Source organism: Trichosurus vulpecula, chromosome 8 (genome assembly GCF_011100635.1).
Source record: "Trichosurus vulpecula isolate mTriVul1 chromosome 8, mTriVul1.pri, whole genome shotgun sequence".
Taxonomy (NCBI): Eukaryota; Metazoa; Chordata; class Mammalia; order Diprotodontia; family Phalangeridae; genus Trichosurus; species Trichosurus vulpecula.
Genome location: NC_050580.1, coordinates 139190357 through 139214051, shown reverse-complemented (window position 1 = coordinate 139214051; position 23695 = coordinate 139190357). Strand labels below are relative to the sequence as shown.

General features: G+C 39.5%; 1 protein-coding gene across 2 annotated transcripts in view; it reads right to left on the bottom strand.

Moving 5' to 3' along the window:
• The window catches only part of LRRK1 (leucine rich repeat kinase 1), a 159468-nt gene that overhangs the window by 15610 nt on the left and 120163 nt on the right, over positions 1-23695 (bottom strand). For both annotated transcript variants that reach the window (XM_036735424.1, XM_036735425.1), the window contains exons 23-29: positions 23100-23239; positions 16573-16822; positions 12207-12373; positions 7863-8060; positions 6098-6375; positions 3709-3903; positions 2534-2685 (exon numbers count right to left, since the gene is read on the bottom strand). In XM_036735424.1, coding sequence (XP_036591319.1) covers positions 2534-2685; positions 3709-3903; positions 6098-6375; positions 7863-8060; positions 12207-12373; positions 16573-16822; positions 23100-23239 — 1380 coding nt within the window. The remainder of the gene's footprint in view (positions 1-2533; positions 2686-3708; positions 3904-6097; positions 6376-7862; positions 8061-12206; positions 12374-16572; positions 16823-23099; positions 23240-23695) is intronic.

Below are 23695 nucleotides of genomic sequence, written 5' to 3'. Positions count from 1 at the left end.
GCTGCCCTATTTCTTTTAGAATATATTTGGGTGCTGGCTAATCTGTATCCCAATTATGCCAGTTAAAAGAGTTTTCATGCAATAAAAATGCTCTCTCAGGCTTTTTTCCCCCTCCAAAGGTTATTACATGAATTATATGGGACAGAAGGCATACATCAAATAGGGAATAAACTCACTCACAGAAACATGCACACACATTCTTGAATAAAAAATCAGGATCCAGATTTTTAAGGCTGAATAGCAAATTAAAGGGAAAGCTCTTGGGGATTTAGTAGTACCAGGAGAGTAGTTTTCATCTCAGAAGAAAACGAAGATTCCACAGTCAAATATTTATATTTTCCTAATGCTAATTGGATACTCATCAAAGCCTTAGAGAGCAAAGCTCATTATGCTTTACTGCTACTAATTTTTATTAACTGAAGCAGTTTTCTTTAATGATGGAATCAGCCTTCACTGAAGTTCCTCTAAGTGTAATTCAGAAGCAGGTAACAGGGGTAAAAAAAAAAATTCTGCCAGGTAATGCTCTCTGATTTAGTTTCTTTCCCCAACTCCCTTTTATAATTTATTTTTATATTCTTGATAGACCCTTCTACTTGCCTCTCAGTATTCACCACATTGAAGTTTCTAGAAAACTACTGACCAGTTTCCCTCTACGATGATTTCTCTGGAGTCAAAGGACCTGACTTCTAATCCTGCCTCTGCTCTTGCTACCTGTGTGGCCTTGGACAAGCCACTTAATGTCCTTGGTCTCTTCAGCTTTAAAATGTTGGGTCTGGGTTACACGGCCTCTGAAAGTTCTAGATCTTTGTTCTAGATTCTTGATTCTCAGTTTGATGCTTCTTTCCAGAACCACACTGATGCTTAATCTATTGTAGGTGCCTAGATTTACCTCCAGGATTACAGCCCCTGACAGCCTAGGGGAAAGAATACAGGGTCTAGAGTCAGATGTATGTTAAAACCCTGGTTCTGTGAATTGGGGGGCAAGTGACTTCCCTCTCTAGGCCCCAGGTTCCTCATCTTTAGAAGGGCATTGGGCTAGATGATCTTGAAGGTCTCTTTCTTCTATTGAAGCAGCTTCCTGGCAGTGTCTCCAATTTCCAAAGTTTCCACCTCAGCTTTAGCAGCAAGAATAGGAGAACCTGCATCTCTCCTCTATTTCTGCAGCTGCTTCTGATACTACTTCTTTACAACCAGCCTTGCTTCTTTTCCCCGCTAAACCCCAGATCAACTGCTCCCTTTCTGATCCTATTCAGTTATTGGTAACCTTGAAAGCTTCCTCTGTATTTTAATGCTTCAACAGATCTGTGGTCTTAACAGCCTGGATGCTCCTTCCAATGATGAAGAATGAAACCCATTCCTGCCTGCTGCCGATCCTTTGCAATTTCTGCCCAAACTTCCCTTTTTTATAGGGCATAAATCTCCCCTGGGGGAACCACCCAGTCTAGAGCTGCCATCCTCTAGATCTCTTGGACATTACATGGATGTGTCACTTATCCCTAGTTATTGCTATGCCATTGGCCCATCTTTATTTAAAGCATAGATTTCTCTAATGACAACCTTTCCAGGGCTTCTCCTGTGCCACTTCTAATTTGTAATGCTTCACAGTTTCCTTGTATCTACCATGTTTTTCCCAGTTGCTCTCTGTGTGACCCACAACAGCAATTCTTCAGGGACTCTATTATTCCATGATTCACAGTCACACAGTAGTATTCCTGATAAGAAGATGGGCCTTTGTTTCAGGGAGAAGGATCTTGTCATTAAAAGAGCTGTTCAGTTTCCCAAAGGCAACCCAGCCGACTATCCTCTTGATCACTGCTCATTTGTCATGCTGTCCCAGATATATGTACTGATGCATGAGGTCAATTGAATTGTCTGTCTAGTTGCACAGCATAGTTTAGAACAGACTCTCTCCACAGACTCAAATTTTTGAGCTTGAATGGGGAAAACTTCTGCATCTTTATTTTCACTAACCTTTAATTGTTAGCATTTCTCTCAATTATGAATGTAGCACCAAACATGATTCCGAGAAGGAATCCATAGGCTTCACCAGACTACCAAAGGGGCACATGACACCAAAAAGAGGAAGAATCCCAAGTCCAGACAACATGCATTTCTCAATCACTTAGTCTTACCAGTGTGGAAAGAAAGGTTGAACTCTACCTTCTCTACACTGCCTGCTGATATAGCATGAGTCTTTTTACATTTCTGTATCCGTGTGCAATGACTTTTTTGGTCCCTGTTCAAGGTCTAATAATAAAATCATAGAATGTTAGATTTGGAAGAGACCTTAAAGATCATCTAATCAACCCACAAGCATTTATTAAACACTTACTACATGCCAGGCACTGTGCTAGATAATGGGGATAGAGAGGCAGAAAATGAAAGAATCTTGTTTAATTCTCTCATTCTAGACTTAAGGGAAGTGTTCTAGAAGATGATTATAGGTTTTGTAAAGGTTTGAACTGTGTCTTTTTAGGGGTCTGTGAGCACTGCACATTTCTGGATGATTGAAAAAGCAGCAAATGAAGGTTACCTGGATTCCTCTTTTCCATCCCAGAACACGACAGTATATTCTTGTCCCGGGGATGAGAAGAAAGAAGTCTGCTTCCCACAGTGCAGCATATACATGAAAGTCGCAAAGGTGGGGTCCTTCATCTGGCTAACTACGGAAATGGCCAAAGGTCGCTGAGAGAAAAGACATCCACCCGACCATGTGAAGAAGGGTTTATGGCTCATTAACAACAAAGATCAATGCCAGTTAGCAAAATGTTACATATGAAATTAGCTTTCATAAACCCAGGGAAGATGCTTTGCCTTCAGATTTACTTGTTCAGTATCATCACTTTGGCCACATTTTAGAAAATACAGGCAAGAGGATGAAGCAACTTTGAACATAGAAGGTAAACTTTGGGGGTTTTCCAGATTAGTGCAGAACCAACTTAAAATATTTTAGTCATGGTCAATTTAGCATTAAACTACTCATGCTGGCCTAAATTCCAAATGTTCTAACCTTCATATCCAGGGCCATCCAATTTTCTTGAGGCTCTTTCTTAAGACTTCATTCAGCTTCCTACAACATTCCAATATTTAATCTAGTTTGATAATAGCCCAAATTTAACCCTGGAACCACTGCATCCTCACAGGAAGGTTATTTTCAGAAATTACAATATGATCCACATTCCTCATGAGAAAACATATGATTGTTTCTCTGAAAACAGGTCCTTGCACCCCCTCCCCCTTTTTTTCTCCAGCAAAATTAGAATTAACTTTATTGCTATGGGAGGAACTGCATTTTTTTGGGCTATTTATGTGATTATAGAACTAAGATTTTTCAATCTTTATTTTTTAGAAAGGGAACTTTTATTTTCTTTAAGTGAGGATAAGGAAACAAGAGACAAAATTAGGAGAAATAGGTGAATGAAGGAATAAAAAAATTATTAAGCACTTACTTCCTGTATGCCATATACATATTAAATATCCCATTCTAATACAGGAGAGAAAAGGCATGTCAACTATAGTTACGCTGGCCAAAAGGTGGGTTCGATACGGTTGGCTGGATGGGTATATATAGTCTGATTTAACACACACACAGAAGAAAGCTTTAACTAATACTGGGAAGTGAGGATGCAAGTATCACAAAGACTGCACCTTGCTTCTTCCCTTCCTTCTTCCTCCAATCCCCTTTGTCATACTCCTCCTCCCAGGTACCTTTTCAGGTTTGGTGTCCCAACATTCTGTCATAAGCGCCTGTAGTCTATGGAATTGTACTTCTTCTGGGTGTCCCAAGACTGGACGAATGCCCTTGGATAGCTTCTTGGCAATCTGAAGTTGATGATGACCAAGCACAGGCCGCTGACCTGACAGCAATTCATAGAGCACCATTCCATAGGAAAACATGTCCACCTAAGGAGAAAAGGCAAATCTCTTGAAATTCATCCAACCACACTGAGTAAGGAGCTACAGGGTACCTGGTACTGTAGCTGATGGGTGGGGGATACATAAGGAGCAGAAGACATGGTCCTTGCTTTAAAACAACTTACAACTGAGCACACAAACTTTTCTCACTTAAAAATTGTTATCTACTACAATTGAGTACAAGGAACCATATTAAATAAGAGGCATTATCAAGACCATTCAATATTAGTATGCTATTTACTTTGTTATTGGAAAAATTTGCTATAGGTGGTTAAGAAGTGCCATTTTTAGCAAGTAAATAGATATGGGTTATAATCTGCACTGATGGAGGGATCCCCACATCTGTGAGAGCCACTGAAGTCCTGAAGGATAAGATGGGTGAGAAAGAATAGAGACTTTTCTGTAAGTGGGAGAGCATAATCTTACAGTTCTCTCCTTATTTAAAAGTCATCTATTTCAGAATAAGATGAACTTGTACTGCTTAGTTTCAGTTGATACTTAGAATTTCATATTTCAACTTCTACTCCTAAAGTCTTCTATGCTTTGACTTGTCCTATATCTTGGACAATTTCACAGAAACATAGACTTTCAGAAAGGACTTTTGAGATTCCAGATCTGTTGGATACCACATGAGTATTCAGGAAAACTATTGTTTTTATTCATAATGCAATTAGTCAGTGACCCATGGGGAGTCACAAAATAATAAGCTGCCACTTTGACCAAAACTGTACAAGATGATATTTTTATGCTGAACAATAAATTGCTATGTAAGAAGATTGAGCAAAGCTACAAAGGCAACGTTTTTTCCCTTTTCTGTGCATCTCAAGATAATTTCTAGTTTTCTTGTGTGTGTCTGTAAAATGAAACTGGCATTCATGTCTCCAAATTGATTTGGCCGTTTCCCTGTTTAGGGTGAAAGAAGCCAAGGAGGAGGATAAATATTTAACTATAATCAAAGACTGAAGCTGGCCCGCTTGTGAGCTGATGGCTAACTGCCTGAACCTAAGCTTTGTTTCCTTTGGATTTCTCTCTCCTCAATCTTCTTGGCTTAGGAGAGTTGCTTCACAGGTGGTTAATACACAAGAATTTCCTGAAGGAATATAGGCTATCATTTGCCAAATCAAAGTCTAATTGTTTGAGCCCTCTTATCTTCAAGGCTTAGAAGCTGCTAAGGCTAACTCAGGCTTTTCATTATCAGAAAGCTACAGGGTAGAGATTGGGGAAAAATAAAAACAAAACAAAACACCCAAACTTTCATTTTAGCACATCAAAGTATTACCTAATACTCCCTTATTATACTCTACTGAGAAAGAAAGGGGAAAAGAAAAGACATCTGGGAAAACTTTGACAATTGCTGAAGATGCTTCTAAAGTCAGCTCATTTTATTATTGACAATATACAATTAATAATAATATACAGAACAAATAACATATTAATAACAAACCAATAATATAGAATTATATATATACATATGGCAATAATTATTATAATTATATGTGGATATATGTAAAACCAGTAATTATATATTAATGGATTCCCAATATCAAAAACAAAAATAAAAATTTCTACAACTTTTTAAAGTCTATAAAGTATTTTACCCACACAAACCTTGTGAAGTAAATAAAACAAGGACTATTATTATTCTCATTTAGTGAATGTGGAAACCAGGGCTTGGAGAGTTTATGATATTTACCCAGGATCCTCTAGCTAATGTCCCAGGTCTTCTGCCTCCAAAGTCTTATGCTCTTTTCACTATATGAGTTTGCCTGAATAAAGCAAGGACAGCTAGGTGGTTCAGTGCCTAGAGCAATGGCCCTAGAGTCAGGAGGACATGAGTTCAAATCTAGCCTGAGATGTGTAACCTGGACAAGTTACTTAACCCTAGGGTCCTCAGTTTCCTCATCTGTAAAATGAGCTGTAGAAGGAAATGGCAAATCACTACTCCAGTATCTTTGCCAAGAAAACCCCAAATGGGGTCCCAAAGAGTCAGACACGAATGAAAGAAACTCAGTAACCACAAATAAAGCCTCAGCTCCTCAGAAATGTTCAGCTAACCTTGGGCTAGCATTTAAAGCCTCTCATGCCCAGCTGGGAATACAGATATCCCCAAAAGAAGAATTGACATTAGACTCTTTTCACTGATCTATAAAATAAAGGTTTGCTTTGGAATGGTGCCAGTTACCTTTTCATCATATACAATCCGGGGCCTGATCTCAGGGGCCTGGTAGCCGGGGGTGCCCTCAACTCCGAGAGCTCCTTCATGAAATGACTGCCGAGAGATCCCGTAGTCGGAGAGTTTGATATTGATGTGTTCTTTGACATCAAGGGACCAAACTAAAATGTTGTCAGATTTCAGGTCACAGAATATGATGTTCTTCTTATGGAGGTAGGCCAGACCTGAGACAATCTGATAGGCTATTTTCTGTGTAAGCATGTGCCCCAGGGGCATAAAGGAAGAACCTTTTCAAAGAAAGGATAAAAGCCAAATTCATTATAGCAAATATCTCTTTGCCCACCCCTCACCCACTCCAGTAATTCATATATTACTGATGTGACAATACGGATTCCTTGGTTTGGCATTTAAAGTCCTTTATAACTTGGCCCCCAACCTCTACTCCCTTTTCTGCGTTCTATAGTCCAGCCTGACCTTCTTACTGTAATTCACATGTGTTCTCCCATTCCAGCTGCCCTCCATCCCTGGAATGTATTCCTTCCTCACCTCTTAGAATCCTGTTTTCTTCAAGACCCAGCTCAAGGACCACTTTCTTCCACATGAAGTCCTTCCTTTGCAACTGCTAGTGCCCTCCCCACCATAACTGGCCTGTATTTATTTCACGGGCATTTTCAATATACCTTTATGCACACATGTTGTCTGCCCTAGTAGAATGGAAACTCGTTGAGAGCAAGGACTGTTTGATTTTGCCTCTGTATCCCCAGGGTCTCATAAAGTAGGTATTTAATAAATTCTTGCTGAGTGACTAACATATCTTGATAAACCTCTTATTTCAGTGTTCTACCAAGCCACAAGCCAGAAGAGACTCAGAATCATGTCAATGAAATATTACTTAGCATTGAATTTATTTTTGATATTAGCATTTCATTTATGATACATATAACATCACTGAGTCAAAATTTCTGCAGATTAGCCAACCTCAACGGCTGTATCTTGCCATACCGTAAACATTCTGTTGGTATTTTATAGATTTTCATCAAAGACAACGTTAGGGGAAAAATCCATTTGCGTGCTATTTCTTCCACTTCAACATACAAAGAACACTTCCCCAGCTAGTTTAAAATTTAGAGTTTCCTGTTTCTTTGGATGGACTAGTGATTTTACATTTATAATTAACCACTAACGAAAAAAAATAAGCATACTTTTAAATGATTGAAATATCTCCTCAATTGTTTACTTCCCATTACAGAATAGATAGAGAATGGCCCTCAAAGCCAGGGAGACCTGGATTCAAATCCTACCTCTGACACATACTGGCTCTGGGAGATGGGCAAGTTATAATATTTAAATGTTCTAGTCAACTCTCTCTCTCTACGTTGTAGAGCAGGTACTGACCTACACTGGTAGAGGGAGTTTTCTCATATGGGAGTTCCCTGAACTGATGAAGTCATGGGTCCAGTCCCTACCTCTATCCTGATCCCGGAGTATTTTAGTCCAGAGGTAATTACCTCTTTATTGCTAGACAATGTCACCCCATGAACTTTCAGGGACTTCTCTATATAGTGATGGGCTTACTCTCTCTCCTGTCTATTCCCTCATAGGAGAGTGCTGTGTTTCACAGCCTAAGGATGCAGATTCTCACTGCCCTGAATATTTCAGTGCTTTCTTCTACAAGTCACAGCATGTTTCTTGAACATCAAGAAACAGATGAGTGAAAGAAATCAAGCTATTACACACATTGCACCTATGGAAAAGAGAGAGTCTCAGGTGTTACCTTTGGACTTTTCGGAAAGCACGGTAGTAAGACTCCCCAAGGGGGCAAGTTCTAGGGCAAAGCAAAGAGGGTGGATGCTAATTCCAATCAAGGAAACAATACATGGATGTTGTAAGGAATGTAGCATGCTGGCTTCCTGCCGGAATTCTGAAAAGTTCTTCATGGCATCCATGGCTCGTAGGTGCTTCAGCATGGAATCTGACACAGACAAAAGGAAAGAATGCCTGCTTTCAGTTAAGCAAAGGACAAGATAACAGAACCAAGATGCCAAAAATGTCCACAAGAGTTCACCAGCCAGATAAATAACATTGTGCAATGTAAGCGATGCTTGTATTGGCTCCAGTCCTACACACTGGAACATGACTTAAGTTGTATGTACTTCCAAAATGGTTTGGGCCTACAGAGAGACCCACAAAGACAGGAGTCCCTCTTTCTTGAGGATTTAGCTATTTTGCATATAACAAAGAAAAAAGTTTTCTTCTGAAATAACAGCTCAGCACAGTGATCTCCAAAATGGGGGTTGAGGGATGACTTCAAGGGGGCTGTAGCCTGACCTCAAGGGGTGGGTGACCAATTAATAAAACTGTGAGAAGATGAGTCACCTCCCACCCTGCATCCATAGCCAGTTGTGGACTTATTGCCAACACAACCACATCATGCCCTTCAACATTCTCCCACTCTTACTCCTCCCAAAGCTGTCCCCTTTCCACTACTGTACCTGGTTTTGGCCCCTTAGAGTGGTCAAAACCTAACCCAGATTCCCACAGCAGCTGAACAACAGCAATTTCCATTGCTCACCCCTATAGTTACAATGCTCATACTCTCTCTTCTGGATCATCACAGCAGTTGGCTCTGCACTTGGGGCAGTGGTCAATGAGTAAGGTTCACCCTTCTAGAAACGCATTTTTCATTTGTCGCTGGGAAAGAGTAGCACAGGATTCATTGACATGGATGGGTTGCAATTTTGCTATCCTCCCCAAAACCAGTCCTTTAGCAAACTTTTTTTTTTTAAATGAGGGTACCACCACCAGGGGTCTCTCAGGTCTTCAACTCCTTTATCCTTGACTCATCATTCCTCAGACTGACAGCACTCTCTTCAAAATTATCAATAACTTCTTAATTACCAAGCATGATGTTCTTTCTTCAGTCTTAAAATTTTTTGACCTCTCTGTAGCATTTGATAACTGTTGGCCATATTCTCCTCCTGTATATTTACTCTCTTCTCTTTGAATTATCCATCTGTCTCTCTCCTACAGAACCTCACTCTTCCTTACCCCATATATCTGACTCCACAATATCTCTTGCATCTGCCCCCTTCTCTAGTCACACAACCACCAGCCTATTTGAGAGCCTTCTTACCCCTCACATGAACTACTACAATACCCTCCTAGTTGGTTTCTCCACCTTTTCCAATCCACACTCTACACGGCCAGCAAAGTGATTTTCCCGAAAAGCAGATCTGACAGTGTCACTGCCCTACTCAATAAACTCCAGTGACTGCCTATTAACTTAAGGAGCACATATTTCATTTTTATCTCATCCTTTTTCATTTCTATTTTTATGTAAGTTTATAGTGTCTCTACTTATTTCTATAGTAGAACATACATGCAATTTACAAATAAGCAAATTATAAATAATGGGGGAGCATGCAATTTAAAAAAAAAGATGAGTTGTGTAATAAACTAGTGGCTTAGAAGTCTAGAATTAAATTTAAACCTTTTAAAAATATTTTAATTTTATTAATTGCAGGTTATCAAAGTGGTAGTATTACCTAGCACTTAAATTCTTGTGAACCTGAGGATATTTGTCCATTCATTAAACCTCCCTATTGAGCACCCTACTAAGTAAAGGCAATATGTTAGGTACTGCACTTAGAGGGAGCCTAGTATGGTGGAAAGACCTGGAATTAAAAGTGACTTGGGTTTAAGTTTTGCTTTGGATACTGGCTGCATGACCACTGACAGATCATATAACCCCTGTGATTCTCAGTTTTCTCATCTATAGGAGAGGTAGAATACTACCTTCCAATATCTATCTTTTAGGGTAGGTATAGAATCAAATGAGACAATGCATGGAAGACATTTTGCAAGTTTTAAAGTACTTTGAGAAAGTCTCCTATTAGAAGCCTGTCCTAAAAGAGCTTAAAATAATGCAATCTAAAAAGCTCCTCTAGTGGCAGGACTGTCCTTGGTTTGAATCCTAGCTCTGCCACATATCTCTGTAAATCTGGATAAGTCGTTGTCTCTGAGTCTCAGTTTCCTTATTTGAAACAATGAGGGGTAGGCCTCAAATGTTCCTGCCGGCTTTAAATCTATGCTCCTACGAATTAAGGGAATTTTTCTTTTGATGACTGATTTAAAAGGGAAAAAATGTACACATAATACCCTCTAGTATGTCCAGAGGCTGGGGACATCTACACCTCAGATAAAACTGAACCCTCTATTTTTTCACAGATATCTTCAAGTCCTGCCTCTCAAGGAACAAGAGATTATAAGAAAGTAATGGGGAAAGTACTTTTTGATTGACATACTCCAGAAGTGTATCAATCAAAAAGCAAGTGTAAGCTTGCTATGGCAGGCTATGTGAAATATTCCAATTTGCAATTTGCCCTTTCCAGTGAATAGTCTCTGACTTGTGCAGCAATAGCATTTTTTTCTGATATCAGTCTATGGTCAGACTCTCCTAGAGAGATGAAACCTTTGCTTCTGCAGGTTCTTCAAACAGCATCAAGGAATCTTGCTGCTCCAACACTGAATTTCCTCAATAGGATGCAAGCTCCTCGAAAGGAGAACTTGTTTCTTGTCTCTGAATGCCCATCGCCTAGCACAATGCCTGGCATGTAGCATTGTCATATTCGATTGACTGATTGGTTAAAGACCTCTTACAGTTATAGTTCAACCTCTTCCCAGACTTTCTGTTGACTACACTTAACGATGAGATCAAAGGCTATTTTTATCATTTTCAATATGTACTGCTGTCTACTACTAGGTGTTACATGGCAACAGCTTTTTAGTTTTAGTGGTCTGTGATGAATTCAAAACCAACAGAGTTAAAAACTCTGAGCTGATTCCCTCAGTGAACTAATTCCCATATGTATAAAATTCTGGCAGAGACAATTAATGAAAATCAGCTCTGTAAAGATAACATAAGCTGACTTGTAAGATATAAAAGTGGGAAATCATATGCTCTTTAAAATGGAAATAAAAATATTTCTCTCAGAGGCCTACATTCCTCCCACTGGATCCTAAATAGTAAGACATCCCTGGGGTGTGAAGTAAAAAATCTCTATTTGGAGAATGCCATTTAAATGCAAATTTCCCGTGGGTGTGAATATTATTTGTGTTCACTTCTAGGGGAGAAAAAAAAAACACTCTTTTCCAAACTACTTCCTAAAAAGCTCTGGTCCCAGATCTGTGACTTTGAGTAAATCACTTCACATCTGTGGGCCTCTGTTTTCTCACTTGTAAAATGAGGCAGCTGAACCCACAAGATCTCTAAAGATTCCTCCCATTATCTACATTATCTTTCCATATTCAGCTGGGGAGAAATAAAAGCGATTACTTTTTTTACCTAGGCTGCTACTTCCCTTAAAGCTGGGTGGCATAGAAGATGATCTTGAATGGGAGGATGGGGGAAGAGAAGACCCCAGGTTCAAATTCTGACTTCTGCCTCATACTAGTCACTTAACCTCTCAGTGCTCTACGCAACTTTCTAAGAACATAAGTTTCAGAAAAAGTGCTGACCTACACTGGTAAAGGTTTTCTCACCTTGGAACTCCCTGTCCCAACGAAATTACAGGTCCAGTCCCTGTTACCCACCCTTTGAAAGTGTTGCCTGAGAAAGGGGTAAATGATTCAAATCCTGAGAATGAAATATTCAGATTTATGTTTGGAAAGTCCTATTGATTAGTCACCCTGGCCTCAGACCAATGTCTGAAACTTAGCTTTAACAGGAAAGGAAACTGAGGCACAGAGAGGTGAACCTGCTTTGCTAAAATAGCTTAGTGAGTCAGACGGTAAACTAGGGGTCACAATCAGACTCCCTCAACATTCTGTGTTTACCATTGCGGGATCCTACATCCAGTTGCTAAGCAACAGAACCCCAGGCCACAATTTAATGGCACATTTACCATTCTTATAGCCGGTCTCAGAATACACTGTGTATAAAGAAAGTTTCTCCCTTCATACCTTCACACACACACACACACACATAGTCTGCCCATTTTTGACTCTGTATTTATACAGCTGCAGATGCTGCTTTAAGGAAGGGAGATGATTTGTGGTTGTTCTCTACAGGGAGCAGATATCTGGAAGGAAAGGAAGCTGATCAAGGATCCCTGTTTACCTGCTGTCGCATTAGCAAGGTTCTTGAATTTTTTGAGCTGGAATCTCTTCACGGCCACCGGTTTCCCGTGGTACTGTGCTTGGTATATAATGGTTCCACTTCCACCTTGGCCCAGAACATTGTTTTCATTTTCACTGCATTCTAACTTGCTATTTTCCAGAAATAGCCTGCCATGAACATAACACAAATGATTAGTGTGGTGGGAGCTATACTTTAAACATTTCCCTGGAGTGCCTCCTCATACCTCCCTATGTTTGGAAGAGAATCTGCAGAAAGTGTGGAGTTCGTCAGGTGCTGTGTCCACTACTTGATAGCTTACTCAGACTTCTCATGGAGACAAGTGAGTTAAATTCAAACAGCATTTTAGTGTCAGGCACCATGCTAGTCACTGAAGATACAAAGCCTGAAATAAACCAGGTCCTACCCTCCAGGAACTTATATTCTCCAACTTGTATTCTGCTCATCTAGGGAATAGGCGTATTAGATAATGAACTAGTATCTGTCCAGAAAGGGCAGAAAAAGTCTTTCAAAATTATGGACATTACATTTTAGTTATTTCATAATCGTCAAGAAAAAACAACTTGTAAGCATAGAGAATGCTAATATAATATAATTAATATAATGTAATACAATTCAACATAACATATAACATAACATAACTTAATTATAAACATAGAGAATTTTTCTTTGGACACTCTTAACTGGCAAAGTTCTATGCTTGGTAGCGCAGTAGATAGAGTGTTGGGCCTGGAGTCAGGAAGACTCATTGTTGTGAGTTCAAATCTGGCCTCAGACTCTTACTAGCTGTGTGACCCTGGGCAAGTCGCTTAACCCTCTTTGTCTCAGTTTCCTCATGTGTCAAATGAGCTGGAGAAGGAAATGGCAAACCACTCTAGTATCTTTGCCAAGAAAACCCCAAAGAGGGTCACTAAGAGTCAGATATGACTGAACAACAACAAAATATTTGTCAACACGAATATTTTCCTCAGTTCTTCCAATTTCTTGCTCAGCCTTGATTCATTCTCCTCCATTTCTTTCTTCCGGAGGTTGGGAGGTAGAAGAAGAGAACCATTTAAAACCCTTTTTCCTCCCGACCTCAAGTGTAGTTGACACTATAGCATATACCTACATGTTTTAAAAGGTTTTACATCTGCTGCTTTTTCCAGATTGCCTCACTGTCAAACCAAGGTTGTACGATTTATGGAAAAGCTGTGCTTTAATTTCTGACTTTTCCCTCTTGATGCAACTGACCAAATTGCCGTTACTTGTGTTGCAATTCATCATTTTCCATTATTTTCCAGAGACAGGCCCTACATCTGCTCAGACTTCAAACAGCTCAACTAAACTGTACATCGGTCAAATAAAACTAACAAATTACATCCCTAGTCCAGATTCTCAGACAGACATGCTGGGGCTGTTACCCCAAATGCTCATTAATAACTACCTGGATAAGAAAGATGCAGATTGTTAAAGGGTCTTATGTGACTAGCGGGCAGAGCTATGGAAATACTAGCAATTTATGCTGAAGCTGTTTGAAATGTAGCTTTCTGCTGTGACTCCAGAGGCTGGAAAGTTCTCTCAGAGAAAAGATCCTGGAGATTTATATAAACCAGGGGGAAAGCGCGCGCGCGCGCGCACACACACACACACACACACACAGAGAAAAATGTTGCTTGACAAGGTTCTGGCATTATGGTTCAGTAGATGCCAGAATCTTCGTGGCACATGGTTTCAAGCTCTGAGACCAGGTTGACTATTCTGGGTCACCAAAGTCATCACCAAAGTGTGGCTTATTGTTAATAAGTTTTGAACCAGCTAATGTGGTAAAATATCCCCCATGGACTTATTAATCCCATTTAGATCACAATGGATTAAAAAAAATCAGAAAACTCCCTATCAAGAAATTTACTTTCTTTCATTTGGGAAAGTGGAGGGCAGGGAAGGATTATCAGGAAGAACATGTCATTTTTTAAAAAAAGAGAAGCATTTAAATTCCTTTTTTTCCTTCTTTATCTCAAGCCCGGTCTATACTACAATATATGCTTATCTACTTTAAAAAAGGTTTGACATTTGTTTTCTTATCTGTGGTGCCTGACTGTCCAATCAAAATTGCCCAATTTTTGGAAAAACTGAGTTTTTTTATGGAACTGATCCATGTTGTTGCCTCAGGACTAGATTTGAGTTAGTGGTGACAACTTTTCTCCTATCATGTTAAGATGAACTGAGTTTCATACAAATTGAGCTTTTTCAGATGAGATTTAAACCATGATAAATTTCAGTCTAAAAATGAAAATTTTTAACTTTAGTAAGGGAAAAAATTGGGGCTTTGCCCCAGATGAGCTCTTGACTATTTTTAAAGATGTTTGAGACTGGCCCTCAAAATATGGAAGCCAGATGATCTTTAAAGAACAATGGTGATTTAATTAAAGATGAATTTAGAAAAAAAGAAACAATAGTATATTTCATTCTACAAACATTTGCTTCTCATAATGTTCTTCTAAAACCTTGTACATATTCTCTCTTATACCTTCCTACCGTCTCAGAATTTAATTGCTTTTATCTGTCGGGCCTTTTGATGCACATCATGAGTAACAGGAACCTGAAAAAAAACCCTTATATTTGCTAAACGAGTTTGTTTATTTCTCTGATGATGAGTCTGGGAAGTTGAAAAGACTTATAAAATACACTTGATCTAAAGCCTGAGATTCTCTCTAAGTGGAAAACCTAAAACCATGGATTTTGAATGTTGATTTTGCAACAGTCAAGCATGTCACCTAATTCTTTGGCAGTGGTGGGGGGAGGGACCCTGAAGAAAAGCAGTCAAATTTTCAAAACATTTTGAGAAAATATGAAGCTTTACTACAGTTCAAGATGAAAGAAAAAATGGGAATACTACTCGCCCTCAAGGAGATGACAATCTACAGTAGAAATGAGATGTACATAGATAATTTATGTTAGAATGAGACAAGTTCATAGGAGAAGTCAGTAAGAGTGGCATAAAGAATCTGAGGAAGAATGAATCACCTCTAGCTGTGAGTGATCAAGGAAAGCCTCAAAAGGGTATTGGGAAATCAGATAGGATGTCACAATCCAAAACTTGCTGGAAATTAATGAGGAAGGGCAAGTTGAGAGATTATTTTCAGTGACCACTTTTTTGGGTGATTTGACAATATTTTATATTTTCTTCAGAAGCTTATTTCTAGCATTATTATCTTAAGTTAATAGTAGATACCATCAACTCAAGGACTTAAGGAATTAAAATATTCAGTCATGAGGTTGCAGTTATAAAAGTGATATTTTAGAAAAGGGAAAATGAAAGCAGATTGCTTGGAACCCTTCCTGTTCTTGAATATCTGCTGGAGACCAATTCTAATTTATCTTCTGTTTGTTGAGCAAGCAGCAGAGTAGAAAATGGGACTGAGAGCAAGCTCAGCAGAAAGATAGTTTCAGCTTATTTATCAGAAAGAAAATGGAATACACCCAGGATACTGATGGTTTGACTTTCAAAGGTAATCATTTTTGCTCCTGCTTTTTCACTAGCCGTCCTTGTCCGAGCAATGAAAACATAAAGTAAAAATGACTTGCTTCCTTTCAGGGAGATGCTGAGACAACACACACTCTCTCTCTCAACTGGAAACTGTCTTTCTGAGTTAGAAGTGTAGAGAGCCATCAGGGGCCTGGTCTCAGTGCTGCTCAGGATGCAAACACACTCCATTTGTCTGACCTCCTGACTCCTCTTTAGCCAGCCTGGTGACCCTCTGCTCTCAGAGGTACACCATATTAGTGCTAGACTTTGTGTGGACACCTGATTGGCTATAGCCTGTTAAGAACTCACAAACTTAAGCAATCTGCCAAGACTATGAGAATTGAAAGAAGAAATCTACTGAAATATGATCAAGAGAATCTATTGGCATGATTAGTGCGAAATATAGGAAGCTAAGTCACACAGTAGATAGAGTGCTAGGTCTGGAATAAAGAAGACCTGAGTTCAAATCCATCCTCAGATACTTATTAGCTATGTGGCCCTGGACAAGTCACTTAACCCTATTTGCCTCAGTTTCCTCATCTGTAAAATGAGCTGGAGAAGGAAACGGCAAATGACTCCAAGATCTCTGGCAAGAAAACCCCAAATGGGGTCACAAAGATTCAGACATGACTTAAATGACTCAACAGCAACAGCAATGCAAAATATAGTGTTGCTGGTATACTCTGGTTTGGTTAAGTCATGGCCAGAAGTGATACAGATTAAACTGTTAGTAGAAGAGCCAGATTGTTGGCTGTTTCATCGGTCACTTTGAAAAGTATTTGCAGAGGAGATGGGATGACTCACTAATAGATCTGATTAAATGTAGTCTGTTTACATTACCTGGCAGGAAAATCAGTCATAAATAACTCTGGGACTAGCTCTTGCAAAGGAACAGGAATGTCGGAGTGACTGGGACATGTGATAAAGTCTTGCTCGATTGCAGTCAGGACACAATCCTCCATATCAAAGTATTGCACATCTTCTGTTTTCTCATTCAAGTCATTTTGTTGAGTTCTTGAAGACTCACAGATGGGGCATGGGACATATTGCTCCATAAGCAAGGTACCATCACTCTCAGTAGCTGTAAGGGCTGAAAAGGAACAGATTTTGGTTAGCAGAAAAGCCACCCTTAGGGTTGTCCACTGGCTGGACATTTAATCACAGAAGCCTATTCCTCTTATCCCATGGCTGTTTTTTTTTAAATATTGGTAATTAGGATTGTGTAACACAATCTGTACTATCTGACCCAAACAAATCCCCAGTAGGCTGGCCTATATTGCATTACTAATAGACCAGATAAATTGAAGTCTTGATCCACAGGTATAATATGGTGCTTTATGGGCCTTGGGTTATTATTTTAGGGACTGTAAAAAGATTTATACTCATGCATCTGCTCTCTCATATAGCCTGCCTTGGGGATCATAAGTTTGGAGGGTGCAGGGGATGTATGTCTGTAGCAGAGGTACAGCATGTGACTATAAGGGTTCAATTCAGACCTCATTAGTACTTCACACTAACTGCTCATCCAGAATCAGAATACTTTGTTTTATGACAGCTGCTTTATAAAAACAAAGAGCTTTAAAAGAATTCAGAATTCTGATCAATGCAATGACCAACCAGATTCCAAAAGACAGATGACTGAAGCATGCTATTTCCCTGTCTAGCAGGGAGGTGATGGATGCAAGGTGCAAAATGGGACATATATTTTTGAATGTGGCCAAATTTGCTTTGCTTGATTATGCATATCTGTTAGAAGGGTATTGCTTTTCTTTCTTTTTGGGGGAAGGGAGGAGTAAGAAGAAAGAGAAAAGAGTGCTTAATTAAATTTTTTTTAAAAAAAGAAACTGTGACAAATTTGAGTTGGCCCACAAAACCAACTGCTAACTTAATTCAACTAGAATTTATTATGTTAGTACTATGTTCAGAGTCTCCAAAATGCCTAAATTCTGAAAAAAAAACCCCACATTTATTTTTCTCTTTGAATTCTTCTCTTCCCATTCTGAGCTTCTTTTTGTCTAGGGTCCTATACTGCCATGAATTGCAGTGAGCTCCTATACCTGAGGCTACAGTGGGTTGGATGGTCTAGGGTAGAGAATGTAGTTGATTTTTTAAACCACAGTGTAATTTGAGCTATAAAACTCTGTTTTAAATCAATAAATATTTAGGAATCTTTGGGTGGAAAGAAAACCTTATTTACCTACACTATTTTTTGATGGTGCTTGTAACATAGAGATTTGGCATGCTTCAGTAATGGATCGAATCAGTGATGAGCTGTAATGGGTTGGAAGTCAGAATTTTGTAATTTCACATATGTGTACATATGTGCATATTCCTACCACAGTCCCCTTTGTGTGACTTGTCATTGATTTTGCAGACTTTATGCTCAAACTGAATGAGACCTGTTTTTATTCGTTAATCAGGCAGTCATTGTCTTAGCATACTAAATGATTCCATATTCATTACAGAGCTAATTCACTTAAACCATCAGTCAACCAGGCAGTGAACAACATCTCACAAGCGCCCACAATGTGTAGAGCATTGTACTAGCTTTTGGCAATAGCTACACAGTACCTGGAAATAGAGACACAAAAAAAAAGAAAGCAATGGATTCTAGCAGCTGACATAAATTAAAATACCCAGTCCCCAAGGACAACTTACCACCACCTACAAAAAACCCTTGTATCACCCACGTTGTGGGAGCCCCTTTCTGGTTATTCACCACCACTACCTTCAAACACTCTAGGGGGCTCTATAATAAATGACATCTATGGATTCCAACTGGAAAAACCATCCTGAGTCATTTCCACCAAATCATCAAATAATGGCATTCATTGTTCATAACAGCCTTTCTAAAAGGCCCATAAAAACAGATTTCCTGGGACAGTCATAGGATTATAGGATCACAGATAAAAGAGCTGGAAGCGGCCTCAAAGGGTATGTTGCAGAGAAGAGAGCTGAGGTCTTGGGCAGTGAATCACCCATGGCAGTAAGGCTTTAAGAAGGCAGTAATAATGGGTAGTGAGTGTCAGAGGTGGGATTTAAACTGAGGTCATCCAACTCTATTCTTTTCACTTACAACACCACATATGCCTTCCCTGTTCATAGACTCCAATACCGTGGGGATCTGGAGCTGGAAGGCACCTTAGAAATCTACTCTGAACCCCTCATTTTAGGGATGATCAAAGTCCTGACTCCATGTTTTTTTAATGAAGCTTTATACAGAGAACATCCTTTTGTCAGACTACATGTACTAATGTGGGTTCAGAGACCATAGCCACCATAACATAACCTTTCAACCCTTCTCCTTACATCACTTTTCCAAGCACTCCCTTCAGTTTTAAAACTACCTTCCAACCTGCCCTCGATTCCTCAGTTATGTCAAAACCAAGACAGCATCACAAGGTTGGGAAGTTGGAGTTTTTTGGATGAATTAGAGCTAAATAATAATAATATGGAGTGCCTACTGTGTGCCATGTACTGCGCTAAGAGCTTTACAAATGGGGATAATAATTGCACCTATATCCCAGGGTTGTTGTGAAACTCAAATGAGATAATATTTATAAAGGAATTATCACAGTGCCTGGCAGACAATAGGCACCACATAAATGTTAGCTCTTACTATTATCTCAGTTGATCCTCATAACAACCATGAGAGGTATGCCCATTTTACAGATTAGGAAATGGAGACAAACAGAGGTTAAGTGATTTGCCCAAGGTTGCACAACTAGTAAGTGTCCTGAGGTCAGCTGAATGAGAAGATTCCAAAGTGAACCTTTTAAGTCAGCATGCCCATTAGGAAGAGATGAGGCAGAGGTGGGGGGAATGAAGAAATCGAAAATCATTCAGTGTTAGGGCTAGAAGAAACCTGAGAGGTCAGCTAGTCCCACTCATTCGTTTTACAGAGAAGGTCACTGAAGTTTAGAGAGATTAAATATTTGTCAACTGATAAATATTAAGAGTTGCTCAAGGTGAATGAGTAGTAAGTGGAATGATTATTAGAAATATTTTGGTCTGGCAAGAACACACGGGAATGATGAGAAGGGATCTGAGCTCAGGTCTTCCGTCTCTGGGTATCTGCAGAGGGAAGTTTTTGTTTGGGTCCAGGTTAAACTAGATAGCCTCTGAAATACTTCTCCACTCTGAGACTGTATGCAGAACTCCCAGCCCCACAGTATCTTTACACTGTGATTGCCATCGTTTGTTGTAGTTCCTGGGTGGGTATGTCATCATGAGTATTAAGATCATGATTGCAACACCTCTGGAGAAGTGGTTTACATTTACCCTGGGGTGTCTGGGCGAAGGTATGGGCTAACGTAGATGATGGTGGTCAACTATTCTTTCCTTCTTCTAAGCACAGAAAGATTGGTGGAGAAGAACTGCCTAATTTTAAAAGCAATTCTTGCTCTCTGGTCGTGGTGGCTTCTTTCTGAGTTGGCCACTTCCAAAAGCAAATTTGCATTTTGGTGGAAAGCATTATCCCTGCTCCCCCCAAAATCAGTGATGTGATAATGACACCATCATTAGGAATATTTGGATACCCTGATTACTGAAGGAGTGAGGCACAGAATCAACCAAAGGTGGGAGTCTGCTCAATGCCTGGGAAGCCAGGCCAAACTCTGTGAGTGACAATGGATCCCATTTGAGAGATGTTTTGATTATATCAAGCCCCATTGGTCAGCTGTAAACATGAGCATTGGGCTGACCTCCCTCTCTATTGAAAATCCCTCTTCCATTTGGACTCTCTGCTGGACATCTTCCATGGAAAAGGTGAAGCCCTCTGGTGAATGTACATCTCTTTGTTCTATGCCTTGTTTCATATTAATGTCAGAAGGGTGCTGAACAAAGTCATCTGCTGTTGTGGCTTTTAGGAATCATCTAGGATTTTAACACAAGTATGGGAGATACCTTGGTGGGGAAAAAACCTTTTAAAAAAAGGCAGCACTTTGTTTTATGAAACAAGTCACCCTAAAATTGAATAAAAACATTTTTGCAGTCCCTCTCTCCTCTACGAATTTCAGTCTTTTCAGTCTGAACTATATAAACAAATCAAAGTTTTAAGGGGCCATGTGCATCCTTCCTTTACTACACCGAGGTTCAATTGTCTGCTTTTCACATACAACACATATGGGACATCCACACGGGAATCCCAAATCCCACATCTGTTATTCTGCCTTTTATTTTGCTTCAGCAGACCCTCCCTCAATGAAGCCTTTAGGCCGGGTTCCCATGTGGTCAAAACTTCTACCAAATGGGCCTCACGATGGTCTTCTCTATGATTCTCTTACAGCTGAATACAGTCCAGTGAGAGTTCTGGAGGTGGTGTAGCGGATAGGACACCGGGCCTGGAGTCAGAAGACCAGAGTTCAAATCTGGCTTCAGACACTTACTAGTATAGACCATGGACAAATCATTTCCCCTATCTGCCTCAGTTTCCTCACTTGTAAAATGGGGATAATAAGGGCACCTACCTTATAGGGTTGTTACAAGGATAAAATAATATTTGTAAACTATTTTGCAAACTTAAAAGTGCCAGTTATTTTTGTTATGTCAATGGGATGAATGAAATAAGCATTTATTAGGGAGTCTACTATGTGCCAGGGCAGCTAGGTGGCACAGGGGATAGATTGCTGGGTCTAGAGTCAGGAAGACTCATCTTCCTAAGTTCAAATCTAGCCTTAGACACGTATTAGCTGTGTGACCCTGGGCAAGTCACTTAACCCTGTTGGCCTCAGTTTCTTCATCTGTAAAATGAGCTGGAGAAGGAAATGGCAAACCACTCCAGTATCTTTGCCAAGAAAACCCCAAAAGGGGTCATGAAGAGTTGGACATGACTGAAACAACTAAGAAGCAAAAACAAAAGTAAATGGGTCTTCTGTTTAGTCCTTATGACTGTATCCCTTTCTTTAGTATTTCTTATCCTAGTTTTTCTGTGGGAAGAGACAGACACTTTCTCTTTCCCCTGGGGCAAGACTAGGTCACAGAGAAGAGTGTCAGGCACTTAGGCCCCCGCTACTTTCTCTCTATCCAATGAGGATCAGCAGGGTCAGATTCCTCCCCTTTGAATGTGAATACTACCTTACTTTCCGAGACAGTTCTACTCTGATTAGAGGCTGCTGAGGTAGTGTAGTGAATGAAGGGCTAGACTTGGAGGCAGGAACACTTGAATTCAAACCTGGCCTCAGAAACTTACTAGCGGTGTGACTCTGGGCAAGTCTCTTAACCCTGTTGGCCTCAGTTTCCTCATCTGTAAAATGAGTTGGAGAAGGAAATGGCAAACCACTCCAGTATCTTTGCCAAGAAAAACTCAAATTGGGGGATGAAGAGTCAGACATGACTGAAAACAACTAAACAACAACAACAGACCTAAATTACAAATCCTTTGCTTTGTGAGTCTTGTCCATGTCCTCCCATAAATCATCTGAGATGATCTACCCTCTGTTTGGAGGCTTTCTATTTGGTATTTGTCCACTTCAAGGGTAATAATGCAGAATTCAGGCTGCCCACATATCCCTCACTTAATATAGGACTTTTTGTGATCATACACTTTCTCCAGTTATCCCTCATTCCACTTCTTATCTGTGGGTCATTTTTGGGAATTGCTACTGCCTACTTATACCCACCATGTGTCACCCACTATCATTTTTCTTCAGAGGCTGTTGTATGCCAAGATTCAAAACCCCACAGTATCATTGGAGGGCATCTGTGCTAAAACGATAAGTTTTTGTGCCAGGGAAAAGTTCTCGATTGTTGAAAGAATTGTGTAATTTCCTAAATATAATACACCCTACTTTCTTCTTCCTATTCAGCTCTGGACCCAAATCATTGTCCATCTGCAATGTCAGTCTCGGAGAGATGTACTAATGCGCTAACTCCACAGAATGGCCACCCAACTGTATGTTATGTCTTAGACAAGTCATTTTCATCCACTTAGTTTTTCCTATATGGATTATTAGACTGATGTTCTTTGAGTAAACATGGATTTCATTAAGGAGTCCTGTAATGCTCTTGGACATGAATTCCTTCTTCTTTTTTTTAAAGGACTTTGTCTCTCCATCTTCCCTAGGCACAGAAGCTTTGATTTGTTCCATTTCCACCTGGGGCTGGTTTGCCCTTTTCTCAGAGGCTCACAATATTAATACAGAACTTAGTGTGGACATCCTATTGGAATAACCCACTATAACTCATAATTCCTGAGCTCAAGAGATCCATCAGCCTCAGCCTCCCTAGTAGCTGAGATTGCAGACTGCCATGCTTGGCCAGGCTTCAGTTCTTGGCAAATAGGAATTTTTTCTAAATAAGGCTTTTATGGTGAATTGCAAAGGCACGTTAAAATAAAATTACAACACAATTCAGTAATGCCTTCTTACCAGGAAACCACTGGTCTATCAAGGAGTTGATATGATCAGTGATAAAAGCCATGGCTGAGAAATCTCTCATTTCTGATTGGCAAATTATTTTTATTCCTCCACTTTTTTTCTTCTTCCAATTGACATCAGAGGATTCGACACTACAATTAAGAAATAAAAAGAAACATATTATCCTATGTAGTTGGACTTGGATGATTCACTAACATTCATATTTGGATGTGTTGCTAGATTTACAAATGTCTCTATTCTTTCTCCTTTCACTATCCTTAAATTATGTCTTTCCCCCCTTTCTATTCCTTAGTTATCATATTGAATTAAGATATATTTAAAATGTTTATATTCTCTAACAGCTCTTATTTTTAATGTATATAATAAACATTTTAAATGTTAGTTTAAATTTTTTAAAAGGCATATAAGTTTAGCCTTTTTTTAAGTTTAACCTTTTAAGTTAAGTTGTTCACTTAAAAACCCCTCATTAAATCTCTCCCACCCACTCATCACCCAAAACTCAAACTATATGTAAAGGTTGTTTTTTTTTTTAATTCTGCAGTGTGTTGTAATGGAAAGAGCATTGGACCAGGAGTCAGAAATGTTAG